General features: G+C 37.9%; 1 protein-coding gene across 7 annotated transcripts in view; it reads right to left on the minus strand.

The window, feature by feature from the left end:
* CDKL5 (cyclin dependent kinase like 5) overlaps positions 1 to 20,547 on the minus strand; it is a 130,678-nt gene that overhangs the window by 66,580 nt on the left and 43,551 nt on the right. For all 7 annotated transcript variants that reach the window (XR_006017570.1, XM_042037017.1, XM_042037008.1 and 4 more), the window contains 2 exons: positions 15,328 to 15,557; positions 14,756 to 14,790 (listed from right to left, as the gene is read on the minus strand). Coding sequence is in view for 6 of the 7 variants with exons in the window: in XM_042037017.1 (XP_041892951.1) it covers positions 14,756 to 14,790; positions 15,328 to 15,391 (99 nt within the window). In the remaining variant the exon portion in view is untranslated. The remainder of the gene's footprint in view (positions 1 to 14,755; positions 14,791 to 15,327; positions 15,558 to 20,547) is intronic.

The raw sequence follows: 20,547 nt of genomic DNA on the forward strand, positions 1-20,547 counted from the left end.
GACACTTTAGCAGTAAGGATACATTTTCAAAAGGTTCCTGAAACATGATCTTCAGATGGAGAGACAAGTGAAAGCTGAGAAAATATAATCACAAGACTTAGCTGTGAAATTTTTATTCATATTTTGTTAAAGCCTTGTACATGCCTGCTAAATACTTTGATAAAACAGCAGATTTATTGCCATTCATATTTTATACTGAGGCACAAGTGTACAGCTCTCCTTATATCCATAAAAATGAAAAGGATCAGTGTAACAACATGATAACTAGTACATACAAAAATCTGCTAAGAAGCAACAGAAGGAATGGGCTAGTACCATTTTCTAAAACTGACCAGAAGAGACCACTTTGCTGTAACTCATTAACTAAACAAATATGTGTGTGTGTATATACACACTCACACAGCTATCTACACGTGCACATGTGCAATTGGAAGGATGTTGGTAAAGCAACAGAAGCTCATCTTCAGCAGTATAAATTAAACACTATCCATTTAATTGAGAACCCTACTGAATAGAAACCAAGAAATACTATAGACAGGCTGATCACCCTTGATTTGCTGCTCTGATACTGACATCATCTAGACATCTGGTCTGCAGTCTCTTTTCTGTTATCTGAGGGATATGGATGAAGGGGGCACTACGCCCCAGAATTTCTGGGGAGAAATGCCACTCCCTCACTTTTTTTCTTTTTTTTCTTTTCTTAAGCCTGCTAAAGCCCAAAGGATGGATGTTGTTTGGCCTATGTTTAGCCTTTCTAAAGTCACTGGGGAAGTTGCTGCTGATTCTCTTTTGCTCCTCAAATAGTCCCTTAGCACTACAACATTTATAGCAGTGGAAGCAGGAAGGACTTACAAAATTAGAGCAGGTTCAGAGCCCAGGGTGCAATTCCATCAGATACTATCTTGTATCTGTTTCTTAACACCATTCTTCACTGGCTGATGCTTTGAGGGGAAAAAAACAGGTAGGCACCACTCTGAGTTTTTCACACAGTCACAGGAAACTTGATCCTGTAGAAGCAGCAGCTAGTCAGCTCTGCTCTGCAGATGGCATTGCCTGCAACATATTTCTGTGCATAAACATGGCATTACTCCATCTCTGATGGAAATGTTAATTGATTTCAAGAAGATAGCCTGCCTCCTGGTCAAGATGCATACCGTCAAAAGAAGAGGTAGGTGTAACCAGTCAAGTTTTTTAGGTCCTACAGCATTTCGTCTTTCCACATCTCAGTGCATTATTACACTTACAAATGTCACCTACCTCTGTCATACCCCAAAACCACAATTTTTTTAAAGCCCATCTACAACCCAAAGGAAAATCAATAATGATGGTAATCCTGTTCAGCCAAAGTTATGTCTAAGAAAACTGTTTTGCAAATAATTTTCAGCACACTGGAATATGTAGTAATCTTCTGTTCTTAGAACTGTATGAAAAACATGCATCATAAAACACATTTGGGAAGGATTTCCCAATTTTATAACGATTCTTTCTAGACTGAAAGATTAGGAGAGCTGTTTAACAAGGCAGCACAATTCTATGCCAAAAACCGAAAACAGAACCACCACCCTTTCAGAGAACATAGGCATCTTGTTTCTGCTGCAGAAGTGTGTAACAGATCAGGGGAAGTATGAATAGGATATTGGGGAAGCACTCAGAGAGTGCACACACAAGCATGCACGAGCATGAGGAGAAACTGCACAACAAGGTTTCAAGAGAAAACAGTGTTAATAACCAAGAAAACTGTTCATGGGATGGTGCTCCAATAGTAAAATTGAGTAAAACATTATGCCAAGCCCAGAAGGTTGCAGCACAGCTGACTCACAAGCAGATCATGCATCCCAACAGGAGGATGGCCACAAGGTTGCAGCTCATAATATATGAGCCTATCCTCTGTTAGCCTATCAGGGAAACAGATTATAAACATACTTTTCAAACACAAACTCCAAACAAGGAAAAGCAGAAAACAGACCCCTGGAAGTTCAAGAAAGCAAGACTGAAGCTAAGGACCATCCAAAACAACAGACAACATCTAAACATAACACATAAACGAAAGATGTAAGAACTAGTTTGTCATCACCACCCAGAGGAACTTCAGAGATGAAGTGGGGACTTGAAAGCTCCTTACCATTGTCCTTCATTCTGCACACTGGAGACACTGCCCAAATCTGACACCTCCCATGAGCACACACACGTCCCTTTATACTTCTAAGTGTGTGGGTATGAGGGTACATGTGAATGAAACCATGAAGGAATAGCCATCCACGAGTACAATCATTTCACTTCAAGAACTGCAAATATTCACCCTCCCTTTATGCAAGACTGACACTGAACTTCATAATACTAATCTTTCTACACCCCAGTACTGTACAGAAACTACTCTTCACATGGAGAAAGAGACAGAAGATGCCTTATCAAAGTTTTTAAGGTGCAAGCAACTATAAAATTGGACAGCAATGTTGGTATCTGTTTCCAAAAAAGAGATACCTGCTCTGTTCAGAAACAAATCCTCACTTTGCTACACATCCGAAAAAGTGAAAATAAAATTGCATAAAGTGGGTGATTTTTCATAATGGGCAAAGTAAAGCCATTATGTTCTAAGATGTTAGGGCTTAAAAGGAACTTGCACAAAGATTGGGCTAATTTAGCAATTTAAATTAAAATAAATCAGGGATAGAAAAAATGCAAATACTTTATAAAACCAGAGGATGTTTTAGGTTTTATCTTAAACCAGAAGCAGCTTAAATAGACATACTTTAGAAAAGGAGAAGCTAGCATGCCATTGGAAAAAAATTGATTCTTGAAAAAAAGCAAGCAGCAGACTCATCAAGCTTTATTGTCCAGGTGCAGGTGCAGCTACACACAGCAAAAAGAACTATGTGTTTTGAAGAGTCTCAGAACTGTAACACATGTATAAGGCATAGATATCATAAAGAATGATTTCAGTTCTGTGCAAACATTTAATAACTGCTATTGGTTGAAAAAAGAGCACAAAGCAGTCTTGGCAAAAGTGGCCTCTATTCAAGAGCTCAGCCTGCCTTTCCACTGTATCCAAAATTTCTTGATCACCACACTGTGATATCAGGTTTGTCTAGTCCCTTAGTTAGGCTTTTAGCTGTGATCAAACACCACACATAATAAGTGCAATTATTAAATTCTCTGCATGAGATTTTACACGTTTGTACAAATTTTAACAGCTGTAATGGTATGAACGGAAACTACTTTCCTTTTTTCCCCATTTATTGTTATCCAGGCTTTGAATGAGAAGTAAATACCAGTATACTTCAAAAGAAGTTACAAATTCCAGGAATTTTTATTCAAAAAGAATAGAAAGTTTTTTATATTTTAGGAGGGTATTCCACCAGTTAGGAATTATAGAGAAGAGAGTAATCAAGGAAATTCAGGAATCAAGGAAATAACCAGGACATTCAGAAGGACGACGTACTATTTAAAAACACACTGTAATCTTTACTGATGAAAAAAAATACAGTGCCAGGAAGAGCCTATAGTTTCTAGAAAAAGTGAAATGATAGGAAAGTTTTCACTGTTATTGTCAGTGTTTTACCTACACTGTCAAATGCTCATTTTCCAGAACTCCTGAGTTAAAAAAAAGACTTTAAATTCACCAAAAAATTAAGAAAATAAGGCAATGTGAATGGTATATTCAAGACACTTCAGTGTATTAAAATTTTTAGATCAACTTGGTTGCTACAAGTAATTTCAAATGCCAGCCAGATGATCCCAACTCATTTTTACCGTTTTACATTTAATAATCTACATGAATGATCTTCTGAAACATTGAGTTGTGCTCTATTTTAGTGGCCTTTGTTTAAATACACAGTGTCCAGAAATAGATGATGAACCCAGTGCTCAGAGCTGCTCACGTGTCCCAGAAAAGTTTAAAAACTCCACTGGAATCCCTCGCAGGAAAACAATTAGCCTAAAATTTAGAAATATAATTTTCTTTGCATCAATTACAATACACAGTCATTTGCAATTTGATGACAAGACCAGATTGTAATCCAATATTCAACCAAGTTCATACTACTACAGATGTAGCCCTATAATTAGCCATATGCTGTTCCCTCTCCCATATATTAATTTGCATTAACTATAAATTCACTCGCTTGCACTGCTACTTTCCTAATGGTCCAAGACCCTACATCAGATCTCTAATTCTCATCTGTTTCAATTCCTCCTGCTGCTGCTTCTAAGAAATACTGTAGTCACGTTCCTAAACGTTAACTTTCAGCATAACATTTCCAACTTTTTGCAAGAAAAAATAATTTGTATGGATAGTCTTGCTTTGGGTGCTCATCACATCCAGACTTAAAAATAAGATTTCACTTACCAGGACCTTAAAATGAGATACAGCACTACAAGCTGCTTGCAATTAAGAGCCATTAAGGGCAGCCACAGAACACACTGCTGCAGGTCTGAATATGATTCCTGTATTATTCCAAGTGTATATATAATCCCTTTGCAGGTGGAGTTTGCAGCAACTATTAAGGGGCTTGTTTATTTACCAGCAATATTCCAAGCAAAGCTGTTATTTGCAGCATAGGCAGTAACCTTTCACTTAGCAACACCAGTACCCACAGCAAGAATTCATATAACATATTATGTAAAATACTATCAAAAATACATCTAGTTTCTTTAAGAAACAAAAGAAGAAGTGCAAAAGATGTGTAGTTAATCCAGAGCCATTAGTGTGACCAACTGGAAGAAACTGTCTGACTAAAAGAAATACTGATCTTAGATACTGTGACTGCAACAAATTGCTTATCTTCGACTTAATTTTAATTGAAAACCATCAATAACACATTTTACATATCCTTCCAAAGTAAGATGAATCACTCTTGTTATTTTTAACTCAGGCTTCTATGCTTCCTTCAGCTACCTCAATTACTGAAGTACAAGGGTGAACCCCCTGTTTGTCTCCCTCACCCTTCTTGTTTTGACGAACTTCAGCAGCATCAGGCGTCTCTGCACCCCAGCTTTGTGCTATATGAAATGTTATAATGGACAAGCCAACTTAAGCCATCCTAACCTGTGGTACTGAGAGCAAACACCCTCATACTGTACTGCTTTAAATTGAACACATCTGAAAAAAAAAAGTCTTAGTGCCCCCTTCCACAGCAAGTTAATTTTTCCACTCTGAAAGCTCTCTCTCTTATCTTTGCCCTGTACCTTTCATTTCTAAATATTAGCCTTTGGGAACAAAGGAGAGACGGAATGAGAATTTTTGGTACTGAACACCACCCATATCTGAGCAGGGTTCCTAACATGACAAACACAAAGGAGGAGGTAAGGGAATGGAGTATCCTACAGGGGAACTTTCAAACACCAGTCTGGATTGTCATAAAACACTCAAAAGGGAAACAGCACAGCACAACTGCAGACATCAAAGCAGCACCACTCCATCGATATGGCTACAAAGTGACTTATGTTAATAACAAAAAAATGAACTTCCATAGAATCACAGAATATCCTTAGCTGGAAAGGACAAGGATCCTTGAGTCCAGCTCCTGGGCCTGCACAGGACACCCCAAGAATCACACCATGTGCCCAAGAGCACTGTCCAAATGCCTCTTGAACTCTGTCAGGCTTGGTGCCATGACCGCTTCCCTGGGGAGCCTGTTCCAGTGCCTGGCCAGTCTCTGGGTGAAGAACCTTTTCCTGATACCCAACCTAAGCCTCCCTTACCATCCCCTCTGGTAATTTAATAAATTCATGCCCACTTTGTTGAACCCTGGCCAGGCCCACTTAAAGAAATCACTGTATTTGACTGATAAAGATAGCAAGGTTTTTTATAAGATCAAATTAAATAAAACCTTGAAACAAAGCATATCTTAGCAATGTATAGCAGAAATAACAGACAGAAAACATTAGAAACAATGAAAAAAAGATCTGGGACTACCTTACTTCATCCCCTCATCCTACACAGCCTTACAAGTGTGAATCCAAATGTTTACTTCAGTTAATCCCAGGACTCAGATTTCGAAGAAAACAGGACAACACCAAACAGAGATCTAATTTTTTTTTTTCCCACTAGTGTGGGTAAGACATTTTACAATCTGCTGCTTCCTCAAAATTAGTACTTTAATGTTTTTTATTAAGAAATGTAGTATGAAACAACTCTTTAAAAAATATTGAAGAGAGAGAGAGATTTGGGAATAAGATTTTAACGAAAAGAAATAAAAGGCAGCAATACTGTGATACAGAGAATATTATAGCCCATCTCGGGGGTGAGAGGGGAGACTGAATTAGTAGTAGTCTGGTCAAACTGTGGGAACTCAGCAACTTCAGTTTCTATGCCCCATTCTGCACAACTATCCGATCTTAGGAGCAGCCACAGTATACATATGAATCTTCCACTTGAATGTAAATCAGGACTTTATTGACATAGATGATATTTAAAATACATTAATATAATGCTAATCTGATTGTCTGTTTCCCCCTGCCAGAGGGCACCAAGGGGACTATGGAAGGTTCAGGTAAAGACAAATGTCACAATTCATCAATGAAAAATGAAAGCTTTAAAAACTGTCAATACCACATTCACACCTACCCTGCACAATGACCAGTTATAGATGGTCATTGTATGTCACTTCTATGTATAGGAAAGCAATAACTGAAGTGAATCAGCACTAATCAAGTGAGAGCTTGCCTTTTACTGCTGCACTCAAGGGAATGCCATGGAAGTAGTCTGGAAGTCCATGAAACAAATACTCTGCATCTAACATTTCACACCAGAATTCTGTAAGGAATTCAAAAGGTTATTCACTGCCTCATAGTGAAGCTGAAGCAAGTGGTTATTAAAGAGTTAATACAACTTTCAGCACTACCGCTTGCCTAATAGCTCTATTTTCTTCACATAATACTTCGGACAGATCTCAGCTTCGACTACTGCAAACATTTACTACTGGCAAACTCAGAGGTTCCATGAAGTCTCGTGTTCATTGTATGTGTTTTACACAAGTTTTCCCACAAAAAAACATCAGTGATGTCATGCTTTAGCCTGAGAAACAACAGCATTAATGCAGTAATACTGCATAGGTGAGGTGCCCTTACTGAAAGAAAACAGTATGCTGCACAGAGATTTTAACCCTGGCAGAACAATTAAAATCAAAAATCTTGCCACAAAGCCAAACCACATTTGATTAATTGAGAAAATTAGCATACTGCTTTTAATTACATACAAAAATCAAAGAAAAAATCAGCAAAAAATGTGCGGATGTAACCAAACAGAGGCAACAACGAGACAGCAATAGTAACAATGAGAGAATATGTCAGATCTTAGACATGAATCAATATGATTTGACACTGTATTTTTACCTAGTTTTAGCTAATGGATAGTTATATGTAAATTGATGGTATATTAAAAAATACATAAGGACAGAATACACAGCATGCAGAAACATCAGTTAATACTTTAAACAAGACACATTGGCAAGTAGAAGACCTACAGGATAGGCAGCTTTAGGCACAGGATAAGGAAATTAAAAAATACACTGCTGACATATTCTGTGCTAGAATATTCTGATGATAATGACTTTCCAGTAGCACTGTATGAATTAGACACTGTGAATACTGCGGGGAGTATCACATCACACCAGCCCTGTTGTTCATCTGTTGTTTACCTCTAATAAAATCAGTTTTAAGATACTGAGCTGGCTGAAATCATCTGACACAAAATAGCCATTCTAGTGTATATCACAAAATCACAGAGTGGGTCAGGTTGGAAGGGACCACAGTGGGTCATTGGCCCAACCTCCCTGCTCAAGCAGGGTCATCCTAGAACACATAGCACAGGATTGTGCCCAGATGGTTCTTGAGTATTTCCAGTGAGGGAGAGTCCACACCCTCTCTGGGCAATCTGTTCCAGTGCTCAGTCATACACAGTTAAGAGTCCTTCCTCATGTTCAGGTGGAATTTCCTGTGCATCAGTTTCTGTCCACTGTCTCTTGTCCTATTGCTCGGCACCACTGAGAAGAGCCTGGGCCCATCCTCTGACACCTCCCTGCAGATACTGGATGATATCCCTTCTCAGTTGTCTCTTCTCAGGGCTGAACAGGCCCAGTTCTCTCAGCCTTTCCTCATAAGAGAGATGATCTAATCCCTCAATCATCTTTGTTGACCTCCACTGAACCCACTCCAAGATCTCCATGTCTCTGTCATCCTGAGGAGCCCAGAAATGGACAGAGCACTCCAGACGTGGCCTCACCAGGGGGAGTGGAGGGGCACGATCACCTCCCTGACCTGCTGGCAATGCTGTTCCTAATGCACCCCAAGATCCCATTGGCCTTCTCAGCCTCTAGGGCACTGCTGGCTCATGGCCAGCTTGTTGTCCACCACAACTCCCACCCAGGTCCTTCTCCACAGAGCTGCTTTCCAGCAGGTCAGCCCCCAGCCCTGGGGTTAGTCTTCCCCAGGTGCAGGAATTAGATTGGGGAAAGTCTACACGTTTCTCAGTTCTCAGCTTTACTCTGAAATGATAAAACCAAGCACTGAAAATGCTCCTTACATCATTAATATTTTGCTGAAAGTTTCTGATTTTGAAAGTCCATTGCATATGAAAAAAATACAAATATTTAAAATATGCTTTCCCTGAACAGAATCACTTGGCACGTAATGCTAAATGCTTACCACTGCAGTCTGTTTTCCTTATCTTTTAACAGCAGTATTTTAACATTTACCATCAGACAAATCATTAAAATGTTGAATACCAATATCATACTTATATAACAATAGCGATGTCTACTTCTGTCAAGACAGGAATACCTCTCCTTAACTCACAGTATCACAGAAATTTTGGTGAAATACTAACACCAAAACCCAGAAAATTACAGATCAGCACAGCTGGTATCCCAGGGCTCAAATACCAGGCAGTGCTATTGTGTTCTTCAACTCAGCAGCCAAAATTTGAAATCAATTCGTACTACCTTCACCATATGAAAGACTGTAGCATTGAGGGGAAAGAACACAGGCAGCAATCTGGTCTCATTTTGAGAACTCAGATTTTTCAGTTACTCATAATTTTATTTCTCAATCAACCAAACAGGAACTACTGTCAAATCAGTCAAATCCAAAGTAAAACAAGAAACAGCTGTACCCATTTCAGTACAAAAGATAATACCATAAACATTAAACTGCATTGACTGTATTCTTCAGTCCAAATACTTGGCTTAGCACCTGCTGGGGAGCTAAGGAACCTTGAGAGCCAAATCTAAAGCAAGTACATGAAAATACACAACACACTGAAAAAACCTGCAACTTTTACAAACAAGTACACTTACCTTTTAACACTAAAGGGGAACTCAACAACATAAAAATGGTTAGCAGATTTGAAGTGCAAAGGTGTTAATAACATCAGCAGATACAAGAGTCAGAAAAGGGATTCTAACATCCACCAGGGAGATTCAGAACTCTGCTTTTACGACAATATTAGAGAAAACCCAAATTTTCTGAGTATGAAATACTCATTCGCTCCATGAAAGCGGCATGACCAGGTCCTAGCTGCTTCACATAAAATTTGTGAGAAAAAACCAGGAGGAACCAGAATCAGTGCACAGTTCTAGAAATACTCATGATCTGAACTACCTGTCATCCCAGATGATGAAACCACTCTTTAGGGTTACAGAAAATGTAGTGGAATTGCTTGCGTGACCAGAGCACTGCCACAACAGACACAGCTCATCTTCCTTCAAATATCCTAAGAAAGCAAGGAGATCCTTGCAAAGGAGAAGGATGCTTGAATGCACGTACATTTGCTTTGAAATAGCTAAGAAACAAGTCAAAAGTTTTTGCATGAGGGCTAGAAGACAGAACAACACAGGTTACATTAGAGGGAACACCTGCTTCAAAGCACCTTCTGAAGAGAGCAAAATACAGCCTTTTTAAGAGAAGCCTTACCAAAAAGTCCATTTTTCACGGAGGACTTAGAGCATTCCAACATTTGTTGCAAGGGTAATACAGCATGATGGAGACAATCAGATTTTTGGAAAATGGAGAAGGCAATTGCTTGACACTGATCAATGAACCAACAGGAATGTGAAGGCTGATGATCACCTCAGAGGCAATGTGTGTGGACCCTAACCAGAAGAACACTGTACATGGAGAAACCAGTGATGCACATTAGAGTTCACCTGAGGTGGCCCAGGCTCAGCTGACTGGACTGCAGGACAAACTCAGCCAGGTCATTGTACCAGAGGAGCCTGCAACCAGCTCCCACTCAGCATCTGAAGCTACATAATCTGTGTGGCCTTGCCTTTATCTAGGGATGTAGCAAGAAGTTGTCCTGAGAACATCTTTCTATTTGACAACAGAATTGATCAGGAGTTTTCTTTTAAAAGAATCCTGTAACAGGTTGGATAATGAAAATAATGAAAAAACCTCTTCTTACAGACTGGTCTGCACAGTATACTGCACTCTGATCAAAGGCCATTTTGACGCTGCACAACTGAAGATTCCCAGCATTTTAAGGGATGTAAGATTACCTGTCTTATTTTACTTTATTCAAGTTAATACTCACTAAAGAAGCAGCACTTTAAATTACAATTTACAGAGCCTGCATGCCCTTCTTACGGGGATTACAACAGACCAGCATCTCCACCATGACATAGTGGAATTAAGATTCTGAAAGAATTAAGAGACACGGACAGTAGAAATACAACCCTGCACTTTCAAAAGAACAGATTTCGCCTTGTTCTAGGAGCTGCTCAGAGCCAGTCCTGTGAGGGCTGGTTGTCCTACAAGGATGACTTCCTCAAAGCACAGTAATGGACATGGGAAAATTTTCTCAAGTTGGCCCACATTGGTAAAAGGGGAATTCCTTACTCTGCTCAAACACAAACAGTGTGAAGTGTGTAGAAGTGGGCTGCCTGTAGAAACAACAAAAAAAATTGTCTTCAAAGGGAAAACTAAGAAAACCGTGACCCTGCTGGTCCGTAGGGGTTTGGGTAATAAAAGACATGAAAAAGGCTGAGATACTGAAAAGAAATGTAATGATTCTGCTACATATGCATATTCATTATATTTTCTAATGAGTAAACTGTACCTTTCTTTAAGCGGTCAGCAAATATTTCTTTCATGTATTCTGAGGCAGACAACTTATCAGAACACAATGCAAGAGTATTACAGAAAGCTCAAACAAAACAAAATTAAATATTAGGCTAAGAAGAAATTGCCTGGAAGTACTAAACCTATTCAAAAGGTTATTCTTCATTGTACTGAAGTGCCAAATACAAATAATTCTAACTAACATTTCTTTTTGTTTGTTTTTAATATGGGAATTGAGTGGTCTTTATCTGAAAGAAGAATTTCATACTGTTAAGAATAACCAAAACCAGACACATTTCTAAAATAAAACACCAGAAAAAACATCTCATTAGGCAAGAGATGTTGGACATACAAGAACAACTTGCACCAAACTTCCAAATCATTAAACTATATGCCCTCAGGCTCAAGGCCTCTGGTAACACACAGCACACTGCAAGATAAGTCTAGGAGATTTCATTCATTTAAACTATGCTTTTAGAGAAACTTCATCATCACACATTTTCCTGCATAACTGGCTAACCTAAAAAACAGCCATCAATTTATACATACCAATATAGGCATAAAATCATAGAATGTCCTGCATTGGAAGGAACCCACAAGAATCACTAAAGTCCAACTCCTGGCCCGGCACAGGGCACCCCAATAATCAGAGCATGTGCCTGAGAGCACTATCCAAATGCTTCTCATGGTTTGACTCCCTGCTAGTATGAACCCCTCTTTCTCTCCAGCCTGGCTGTGTGGTGAGCTCTGCCTCATCCCAAAAAAACAATCCCTGTTCCAGTATCATCACCTTGTCAACCTAGACAGTCTCTGCTTATCTCAAGCATCTAAAGATGTATTCACCTCATTTCAACAGACTCTACTTGAAACTACAATTGTCAGTGTTCCTCTTATACACACAGTTTATTATCTCACTGTGTAACATTTCCATTTCACACTAGCTTTAGGCTTAACTTTTTTCTTTAGGCTTCTTTCTCCATGTGCCCATCTTTGCAGACCTATGGCTTTGGAGACCACAGCATCTTCCTACCACTTTATTGATTTTAAATCACAGTACTATCTATTGATAGAAACTATTAGTTTCAAACCTGAAGCAAGAGTCCTGCTAATAGTTGTGCCTACTAGCAAAGGTTAACTCTGCAAAAAGCAGCAAGACCACTTTGCAAAGTAAAAGGGATACTGGTTTTATTCAAAGGAAAAATATTTGACAAATCTTAAACATTAGCAAAGATTCTTCTCCTCAGCCGTGATCTCTGAGTTGTTCAAGTGGCTTTTCTTTTCAGAAAACAGCCAAAATCCAGGTAAGCTAAGACAGCCTATTCTAAGAGTTTGTAACTATCCAATGTATTTCCAGTATTTTCAAATACAATGCACTTCACTGTATTTCCTTAGGAAAAGTCCTCTGACTAAATGAAAAAATAGGAAAAAGATTTTCAGAACATCATCTCTGCTTTTTTTCAACATTATTTGTAATAGCTTTGCATCAGAAAAAACCCCTCAGATAAACAAGTAACCTTTATGCACAAACCACAATTAGTGATGAAGGATTTGGGATAAAAACATGCTGTATAATAATGTAAACACAGTCATTCTAGAGCTTTTAGCTTTTCTGCTAATGTTCCCTTAGCAAAGGAAAAATATATATAATAAGGACAAGGTATTTGTTCCTTATGCCATTCTCTCCTACTTAAATCTACATACACACGCCAGTGAAATGCACTGAAGCAAAAAGCTAGATATTTATTGAAGCACTAGTGGATTATATGTTGGAAAATTGTTTCAATTAGGGGCTGGCTCCTCATTTCACACAAAATTTACTCTCTCAATACAGTGGAGATATATTGACTTAAAATAGCTGGGAATTTGATCCTGGCATATTACCACTATTTATAAACATTAATATAAATACTTCTACATTCAAAAGTATGCCCACCAGCAGCCAAACAGTAAGAAAATACCCCAAAAATGCAAACAAAAAACCCCAAACCATATATCCTTGCATTTCCAGATAAGCCTGTTAAGACTGTATGAAGGTGTGTTTAATCTTTGTTTTCCTATACAAGTAGGAAAGGCCAACATTTAACTTTCAGACAGTTACTCTTTTTTTTGTAAAATAGATGGCTCCTATACACATCTCCTCTCAGAGGCCCAGTGCAGCTTGTTTTAAGTGAGAATCATAAATCAGTTAGATGAAAACAGCAACATACCTCACCTTTTCTTGAAATCTCCAAAAACTGGAAACCCTAGGTCTTAGTAAACCCACTTGCTAGAAGCTTAAAGAAATGCCACTTTGTTTTAAAACTTTAGCACAGCTGTTTCCATTAAGATGAAGCTGTAGAAAAAAAATGGTGCTAATACCAAAAAACATAGATGCTCACAAGGAAGGTAGCAGTCTCAAAGAGGATGTAAGAAGAAACACTTTCCTCTGCTAAAGGAAAACCTTTCCTTTCTAGTCATCTGCTGTACTGCAAGGTATTCTCATGGGAACCTGGACAACAGATTACCCTACCAATATACTATACTTTTAGAGTACTGAACTCTTTCCCATGAGCATGAATAAACATACACAGCTTAAATTTCACTCAGCAGTGCAGGAAATCCTAGAAACTTCTTGAGTCTGGGTGAGGTTACTTTCCACAAAGAATAGAGCTGCCTAGTACAAACTGTATCATCACTACCCAGGTGTTCTCAAACTACTCGCCCTGAATTTTCATACCCTAACTATCTAAAAAGATCCAATTTACCTAAGTCAGTCTATTGACTGTTATAGACCCCCAAGCCCAACAAGGCTTCAGCTTGAGATAGGATCTTAAGTTCTAATTTTTTTTTCCCTTTTTGAGTCAGTACAACAGTGTAAGACACTCCAGATAGAACCATACGATGTGTGCAAAAGCCCTTTTGTGCACATGCTAAAAGCTACCATAGGAACACAAACCCTCTGCGCAGTCCTAACTTTTTCTAGAAAAAGGTATGAACTACATAAAAATACTTTTTTGTATTCTTGGATCACTAAAATTTACAATTCTGAAATGTTTTGCTTCAGAGAAGTTATTTTCTTATATGACTATACTGCAGCTCCGAAGACAGCAAAGTAGTTTGTGTCAGTTCTGTGTTGACGAGCAGCAAGTTCAAATACATCCCACTTACACACTAGTTAAAATAGTGTAGACAGGTTGCCAGACTTCATTTTTGTATCAGTGTTTCTTCTTTCCTTTTTAACGTCTTCCTTTTCAAAATTAAAATCAACAACCAAAACATGTTACTGCTTTCTTACTGCCATTTGATCATCGTACAGATGTCAAAATCCCTCATGGACTCCTGCTTTCTCTCCCCTGCCCCTTCCAAGACAGCAAAGTCCTTATGCAGCACTATTTGGCAAATAGTTTGGCATTCAAATTAAGACTGCATGAGCATAAATTGTGTTCCAAAATAATTTTTTTTGGTCTCTTTTCTTAAAAACTCTCTTAGTTGAAATTAATGAAACATTAATAATATTTCAGACAAATATTAAACACACAAAAAAAAAAGAGATTTGGTACTAGATATAGCCATTGCCCCTGAAACTTGCAATTAAGATTGCTATTAAGTAACTGATGGCAAGAAAAAGTCCACCCCAGATGCCACATCTCATACACAGTAACACTTCCGTTCTCATCAAAAGTCACTGTATTTCCCTCTGACTTAAAAGCAATTCACTTACCTTGTGTCTGCATTTAAGTACAACGCCATAGGCTCCTGAAACAAAGATGATGAGATATAAGCCATCTCAAAGCAGAAAAAAATTAAAAGTGGCAAGATAAAACAGTGTTCAATAACCTCCTAACTGTAGAAATAACATTGTTCCCAGTATTATTATCCAGAACTTGCATATACAGGTGCTAAATCTCTGCACACTCTAACAATTTCATAAAAATTGCTCAAAAGTAAATGGATTTTAAAACACTGAAATTATTTTTTTAACAATACGTTTGCAGGTAAGTTTGATAACTTGCATCTCCCTAGTACCACTAATGAGAAATCAATATATTAAACTTTTTAAAGAAAAAAAAAAAACCAACACAAAAAAAACCCCCAAACCCCCACAAAACTGTTCTTTTTCTCTTCCACTCCTTTCAGCTTCCAAACTTCTCCATCCGACAAGGAAATTAGCAGAAGCCATAGATAATAAACATACACAAGAAAAATTTTGCAACTGCTAACTTACTATCATCAAGAGGACTAATTCAAATCTATATAAAATTCTAATTAATCTTTTATTAAGATACTACTTACCTTCACCTACAACCCCAAGGATCTCAAATTTATTCATCACATTACCAATGTTAGGAATCTTCATCAAGACAAATTCCTCTTACGGTGAGAGCCACAAAACATGGCACAAATGGGACTGTCTGAAGATTTTGCAAAAGGCAATTGTGAAAAGGCTCTGGGAAAAAAAAATTCCACCTTGATCAGTCAGACTTCTCACACCCTTTCTTAATTTCTAGGCAATCAATAGCTTCCTGGGGAAAGAAGAGAAAAGAATGTAATTAGTGCTTTGGTTTATTTCAGTAAGAGAAAGCAATGGTATACAGACATCACACCAATATAGTCTAACAATTTTAACAGACAGGTAATTTGCTTCCACATTTTATGATCAGGAGAACATAGCAGCAGGTATAATGGTCAGAACCTATTGAGACCATATATCCTGTCAGATGGATGTCTATTACAATAATAACTAACTGGCATAACGTTACTTTCTACAGAACAGAAGCAAATAAAAATGTTGACAGGAACTACCTCAGTAAGCAAAAATACAGTTATAATTACTTATGGTCTGCTTGGTGTATGTTGACACCTAGATATAAAAACAAATTTTCTTTAGTTAATTTCTTATTTGTTCACTGTAATGATAAAAAGGATACAGTAGAAAGAACATTATACAGGAGAAAACAGTTTTCTACTACTATTTTCTGTGATTATTAAAAAAAAAATTAAAGGAAATTATTTTCTAGACTGATTAGGAATGAGATTTAAAAATTATTTTCATTATCAGCTTATTTAATAGAAATGTGATAAACAGAAAAAAAAATGTTTTCAAAGGGTCTTTTCCATGCTCCCCAAACACTGAAGTAATTTTTCAAATTAAGCAACTATACATAGGGTAACAACTAAAGTTTTTTGGCCTGTTTTAGACCCACCACTTCTCTGATATCATATTAGAAGCCTGATAACAAAACCCATCAAAGTTTGGTTTTACTAGTTCAGACCGCATTTGTTCCCTTAATATTAAAGGCATATATCCCACATTCAAAAATGGGGAAAGAAAAGCTTTAAAATGGCTTCACCATGAATTGGAAATATATAATCTTTAAATTCAGTGATTCAAGGACAGAACTACTCATGAAGAACAAGATGGCAGGATGGGAGTGAATACATTTAATTACGCGTAATGGGTGAGTGTGACCCAATAATGCTGGGTTAAGCTCACATAAATGGGATCTCACTATATGCCAGGGGTGCTGGCCAAAAGCCCTGTGTTGACCAAGTCACACGTAACAAAAGGACAATCCAAGGGTGGAGGGGAATCACAATGACATTTGCTTCAGCAAGACACAGGCAGATCATGTGGGGAGGGGTTGTTATTTTAGAAGCAACTCCAGAGTTAATCAACCACAGTAATTTGAAAATAAATCAGTGAGTTCCAAATTAAAGGGATAGTTAGAGTTTTCTAGTTTGCTTTTGTTTTTTTAAAAAAGCTGCCCAGTCCTTAATGAATCATTTTGGTGGTTTAATTTACTGTTTTAATTAATCAATTTTTTCTTCACTTGTGAATTGCATGAAATACTCTTTCCTTTCCCTTCCTTATGTTCTCCTCCTATTTCATTTGGCATCTCCTTCTCACAAAAGCCTTTTTGCTGTTTGTCCAGACTTTCTGGTTACAGTAACAGACTAAAAAAAATGAGGTCCTGGAAAAACAGGAGCATCTGCTCAGTTGCACCCATCAACATGAGAACACAGCCCGCACTGAGCTGCTTCAGCTTTCTACTGAAACAGGCTGGTGCCAGGCACAAGGCACAGCTAGCTGACTGTCCCCACGCTGCAGCTGAGTGACAGAAATACTGCTACAGAGACCTTGAAACAACCATTAATGCCATAACGTAAGCAAGACACAAGAAAACTCATCAGCCAAGGTCAGAACAGCAAAATTACTTGCCAGAAAGAAAGGGAAAGTCAGAAAACATATATTTGTTTTCTATTCGCACCATTCAGTAACATAACCAAATCTTTTACTTCGGTTCCCAACGTTATTCATTTACGAGTCCTTCCACAAATTAGTTTGTGATAAATTGATTACTTACCTGCTAATGTTATCACTGTACACTGTCTGCCTTACAGTGTATACAATACTTCCTGGATATATGATAAAACAGTGAAGAAACTTATGAGATGCGGTACCAAAAACTCAAGAAGAAATTAAGATGCAGTTTCCTTTGTCCCTCCTTCACAATTTTTAAATTTCTCATGAACTACTTAGAGCTATACAGGCCTGCAGCCTGGGATCCACTATTTTAATTTTTTTATTTTCAGTTCTGCGAGTATATTCAGTATGAATTCTAGCTTTTTACTGGGAATAAAGGCTAGACTTGCAAGCAGCTAACCTTCCTTTCCAAAATCCCCAGGTAGGGAGGCTGCGGATCCCCAACCCCAGCAGTGTTGAAGGCCAGGTTGGATAAGGCCTTAAGCAGCCTGGTATAGTTAGGGGTGTCCCTGCACATGGCAGGGAGGGTTGGGAGGAGATGATCTTTAAGGTCCTTTCTAACACTTAACATTCTATGATTCTATGAAATTCAGTACTATACATCTTCTCCCCACTGATCATGGGAGAGATCTCCCCACTGTTATCTTCCCTTTTCACTTCATTAGAAGAGCCACAGAAAGCTGATCCCCTGCTACCCCTGGGTTCACGGCACCTAGAGAAGCATTTGCATGCAATTCCTTAAAGGTAATACCCTGTCAACTCATTTATGTTCACTCACTGTTAGTGACACACTTCAACTGGCCCAAAGAAAGACACAGACCAGCTTCCCCAATTCTCCCCCAAGTGCACCACGACTGACATCACGGGTAACACAGATGCATACAGGGGGACTCCCAAGAGAAAACTGCACGTGAGTGACCCCCCTCTTTTACACTAGCTGCAGGCAGCTTTCTGCACAATTCTGCTGAGTGCACTTTATGAGAACTTAATCTTGAAATGAAAAGAAAAGCTAATGAAAGATGACAAGTGGCATGCAGCAGTAGTATGGATTCATACCCAAACACTTTTCCCCAACTCTTGCCTCAAACTGGGCCATAATTCAAACATTAGTGAAGTCAGACTAGCTAGACCCATCTAATCTCTAGACAAAATTTATATGCTTGTTTGAGATCTTTGCTGTCAAAAGCTGCTGAAAAATTAAAAACAAGCTACTAAAAATATTTGTTCAGTGGCAGTATCCACTTTTTGGGATTTTTCTGCTTTTTGAAAGTCACTGGCCTTGTTAAGATTGTTTTGAAAATCACTGATTCTTGCAGGGAATCTGGTAACATGAACTCAAAACTCCATGAATGACACAGTCTCATGAATGTCAGAGTGAGTAACTGTAATAACAAAAACAAAGAAAAAACCTATTAGTTTTAAACAAGAAAGTAATTTCAAGAAAGTTATCCATAGCAAGAATTACTTTATTCTGTAACTTAGTGAAGACAGGATAGATTCTTTCAAGCTGAACACTGGAAATAGCAAGGAAAACCTTACTAATAGCTGTCACAATTTCATTCTTTGCACTAAGTGCCACACTGGTCTGTTTTCCTAAGTTGCCTGCTGGCTAGAATAACCCTTGGAGAAGAGGAAATAAGGCCATCATTTATCTCTCAAAGGCTCTCAGTAGGGAAATTGCAGTTGTTCTCCTAATATCCCTTTCTACTGCAGCCAGATTCACAGCACATCAACAACTTGTGAATTACACCAACAGATCTCTGAGATGCTCTCAACATTACTGTGATGTTCTACAGAACACAGAGCCACCTTGGCAAAATGAGACATCATGAGATGAACAAGAAAAAGTTTTATTTAATCCCGAAGTGTAATGGTGTGAGACTTTAATACAAAAGCAGTTGTTTTGCAATAGCATGTAATGCTTATATGTAAATCCCAGAAAATGTACAAACTCATTTGCTCATTTTTGAGATGAGCATACAAAATACTACAGCATTATGTTACTTGATCATCTGAATTAAAATTAAAGCAGTGGGGAAAACCCCTAGATTTTCCACAATTCCTTTTCCCTTCAGGACCATTAAGAATTCTACAGCATGACCCAAAAGCATCAGACTTAACCACTCAATCCAAAGCCTCAATCCTAAATAGAAATGCTATTCTTTATTTCATTTATTTCAAGACCTGTGTGGAGGGGGGAAGCACTTTTTACATACTTAGATTTTAAGAGAGACACTTAGTGAGAATTATGAAACACTTAGATATTTGTCTTCACAAAATGTGGAGAAGTAAAACTGTTCTAGAAATACAGTTAAATTTGTATATCAACATCAGTGCAAATCAAGTATTCAGTTCATTTATCATGACAGAAAGAACTCAACCTGCATCCTGCTGAACCCAGTTACAAACTTCTAATTGACTTCAAACTCATTTTAAACAAGCTTCTTGCCAGTAGATAATACACCCCTCTTGCTCTTCTAAAACAAGACGAAAACTTAATCTGTTTATTTATTTATTATGTTTACTCACCAAAAAGACACAACTAGGAATTTCTAGAAGCTGGTTACATTTTCCTCTGTTCACTAACAAAACAGCAGGTAAACAAATGTAAAGAACTTATACCATATCATCTGTCTTTGATGGTTATGTATTAGTCCACACCCTGTCATGTCTTCTGTTATACAAGGTACACAGATGAAAGAAGCATTAACCACTTTTGTTAGCAATAATGCATCATTCAGCACCTTTACTCTTCCTCCCCCATATACACGTAGTTCTATTCATTAAGGTTTTCCAGGAAAACCCTAGTTAAGAGTTACAAGCACCCAATTCAGTGTTATAGCAGTATATATAACTGACAGGGTAAAGAAAATAGTTGGGAAGATTTTTTTTCTGAATTTTCTGACCCAGAAGAATGCATCAGGATTATTATGAGGAATTACTGGTCAGGAAGAAAAAATTTCGTACATGAAAAGCTGCAAGGAGGAAGCTAGCAGTAACATTCTAACTTAAGGAATGGAGAGAAAAATAATACAATCATACTGCTAGTGAAGTTTTACCAGTCTCAATCCTTAATTTGGGAAAAAAGCTACCACTTTATTTTTCCATTTTATGAAGGGACAGTAGATCTTCTAAATAAGACAAGATTCTGGAGGAAGAGCCATCAAGATTTCACAATATGAAGAAATCCACAATGAGAAAGTTGAAAAAAGAAAAAGCTGAAGAGATAAAAAGCAACAAGAACTTGA

Source organism: Corvus kubaryi, unplaced genomic scaffold (assembly GCF_017639235.1).
Source record: "Corvus kubaryi isolate FWS band 111438036 unplaced genomic scaffold, C.kubaryi_AGA036_p1.0 133, whole genome shotgun sequence".
NCBI lineage: Eukaryota > Metazoa > Chordata > Aves > Passeriformes > Corvidae > Corvus > Corvus kubaryi.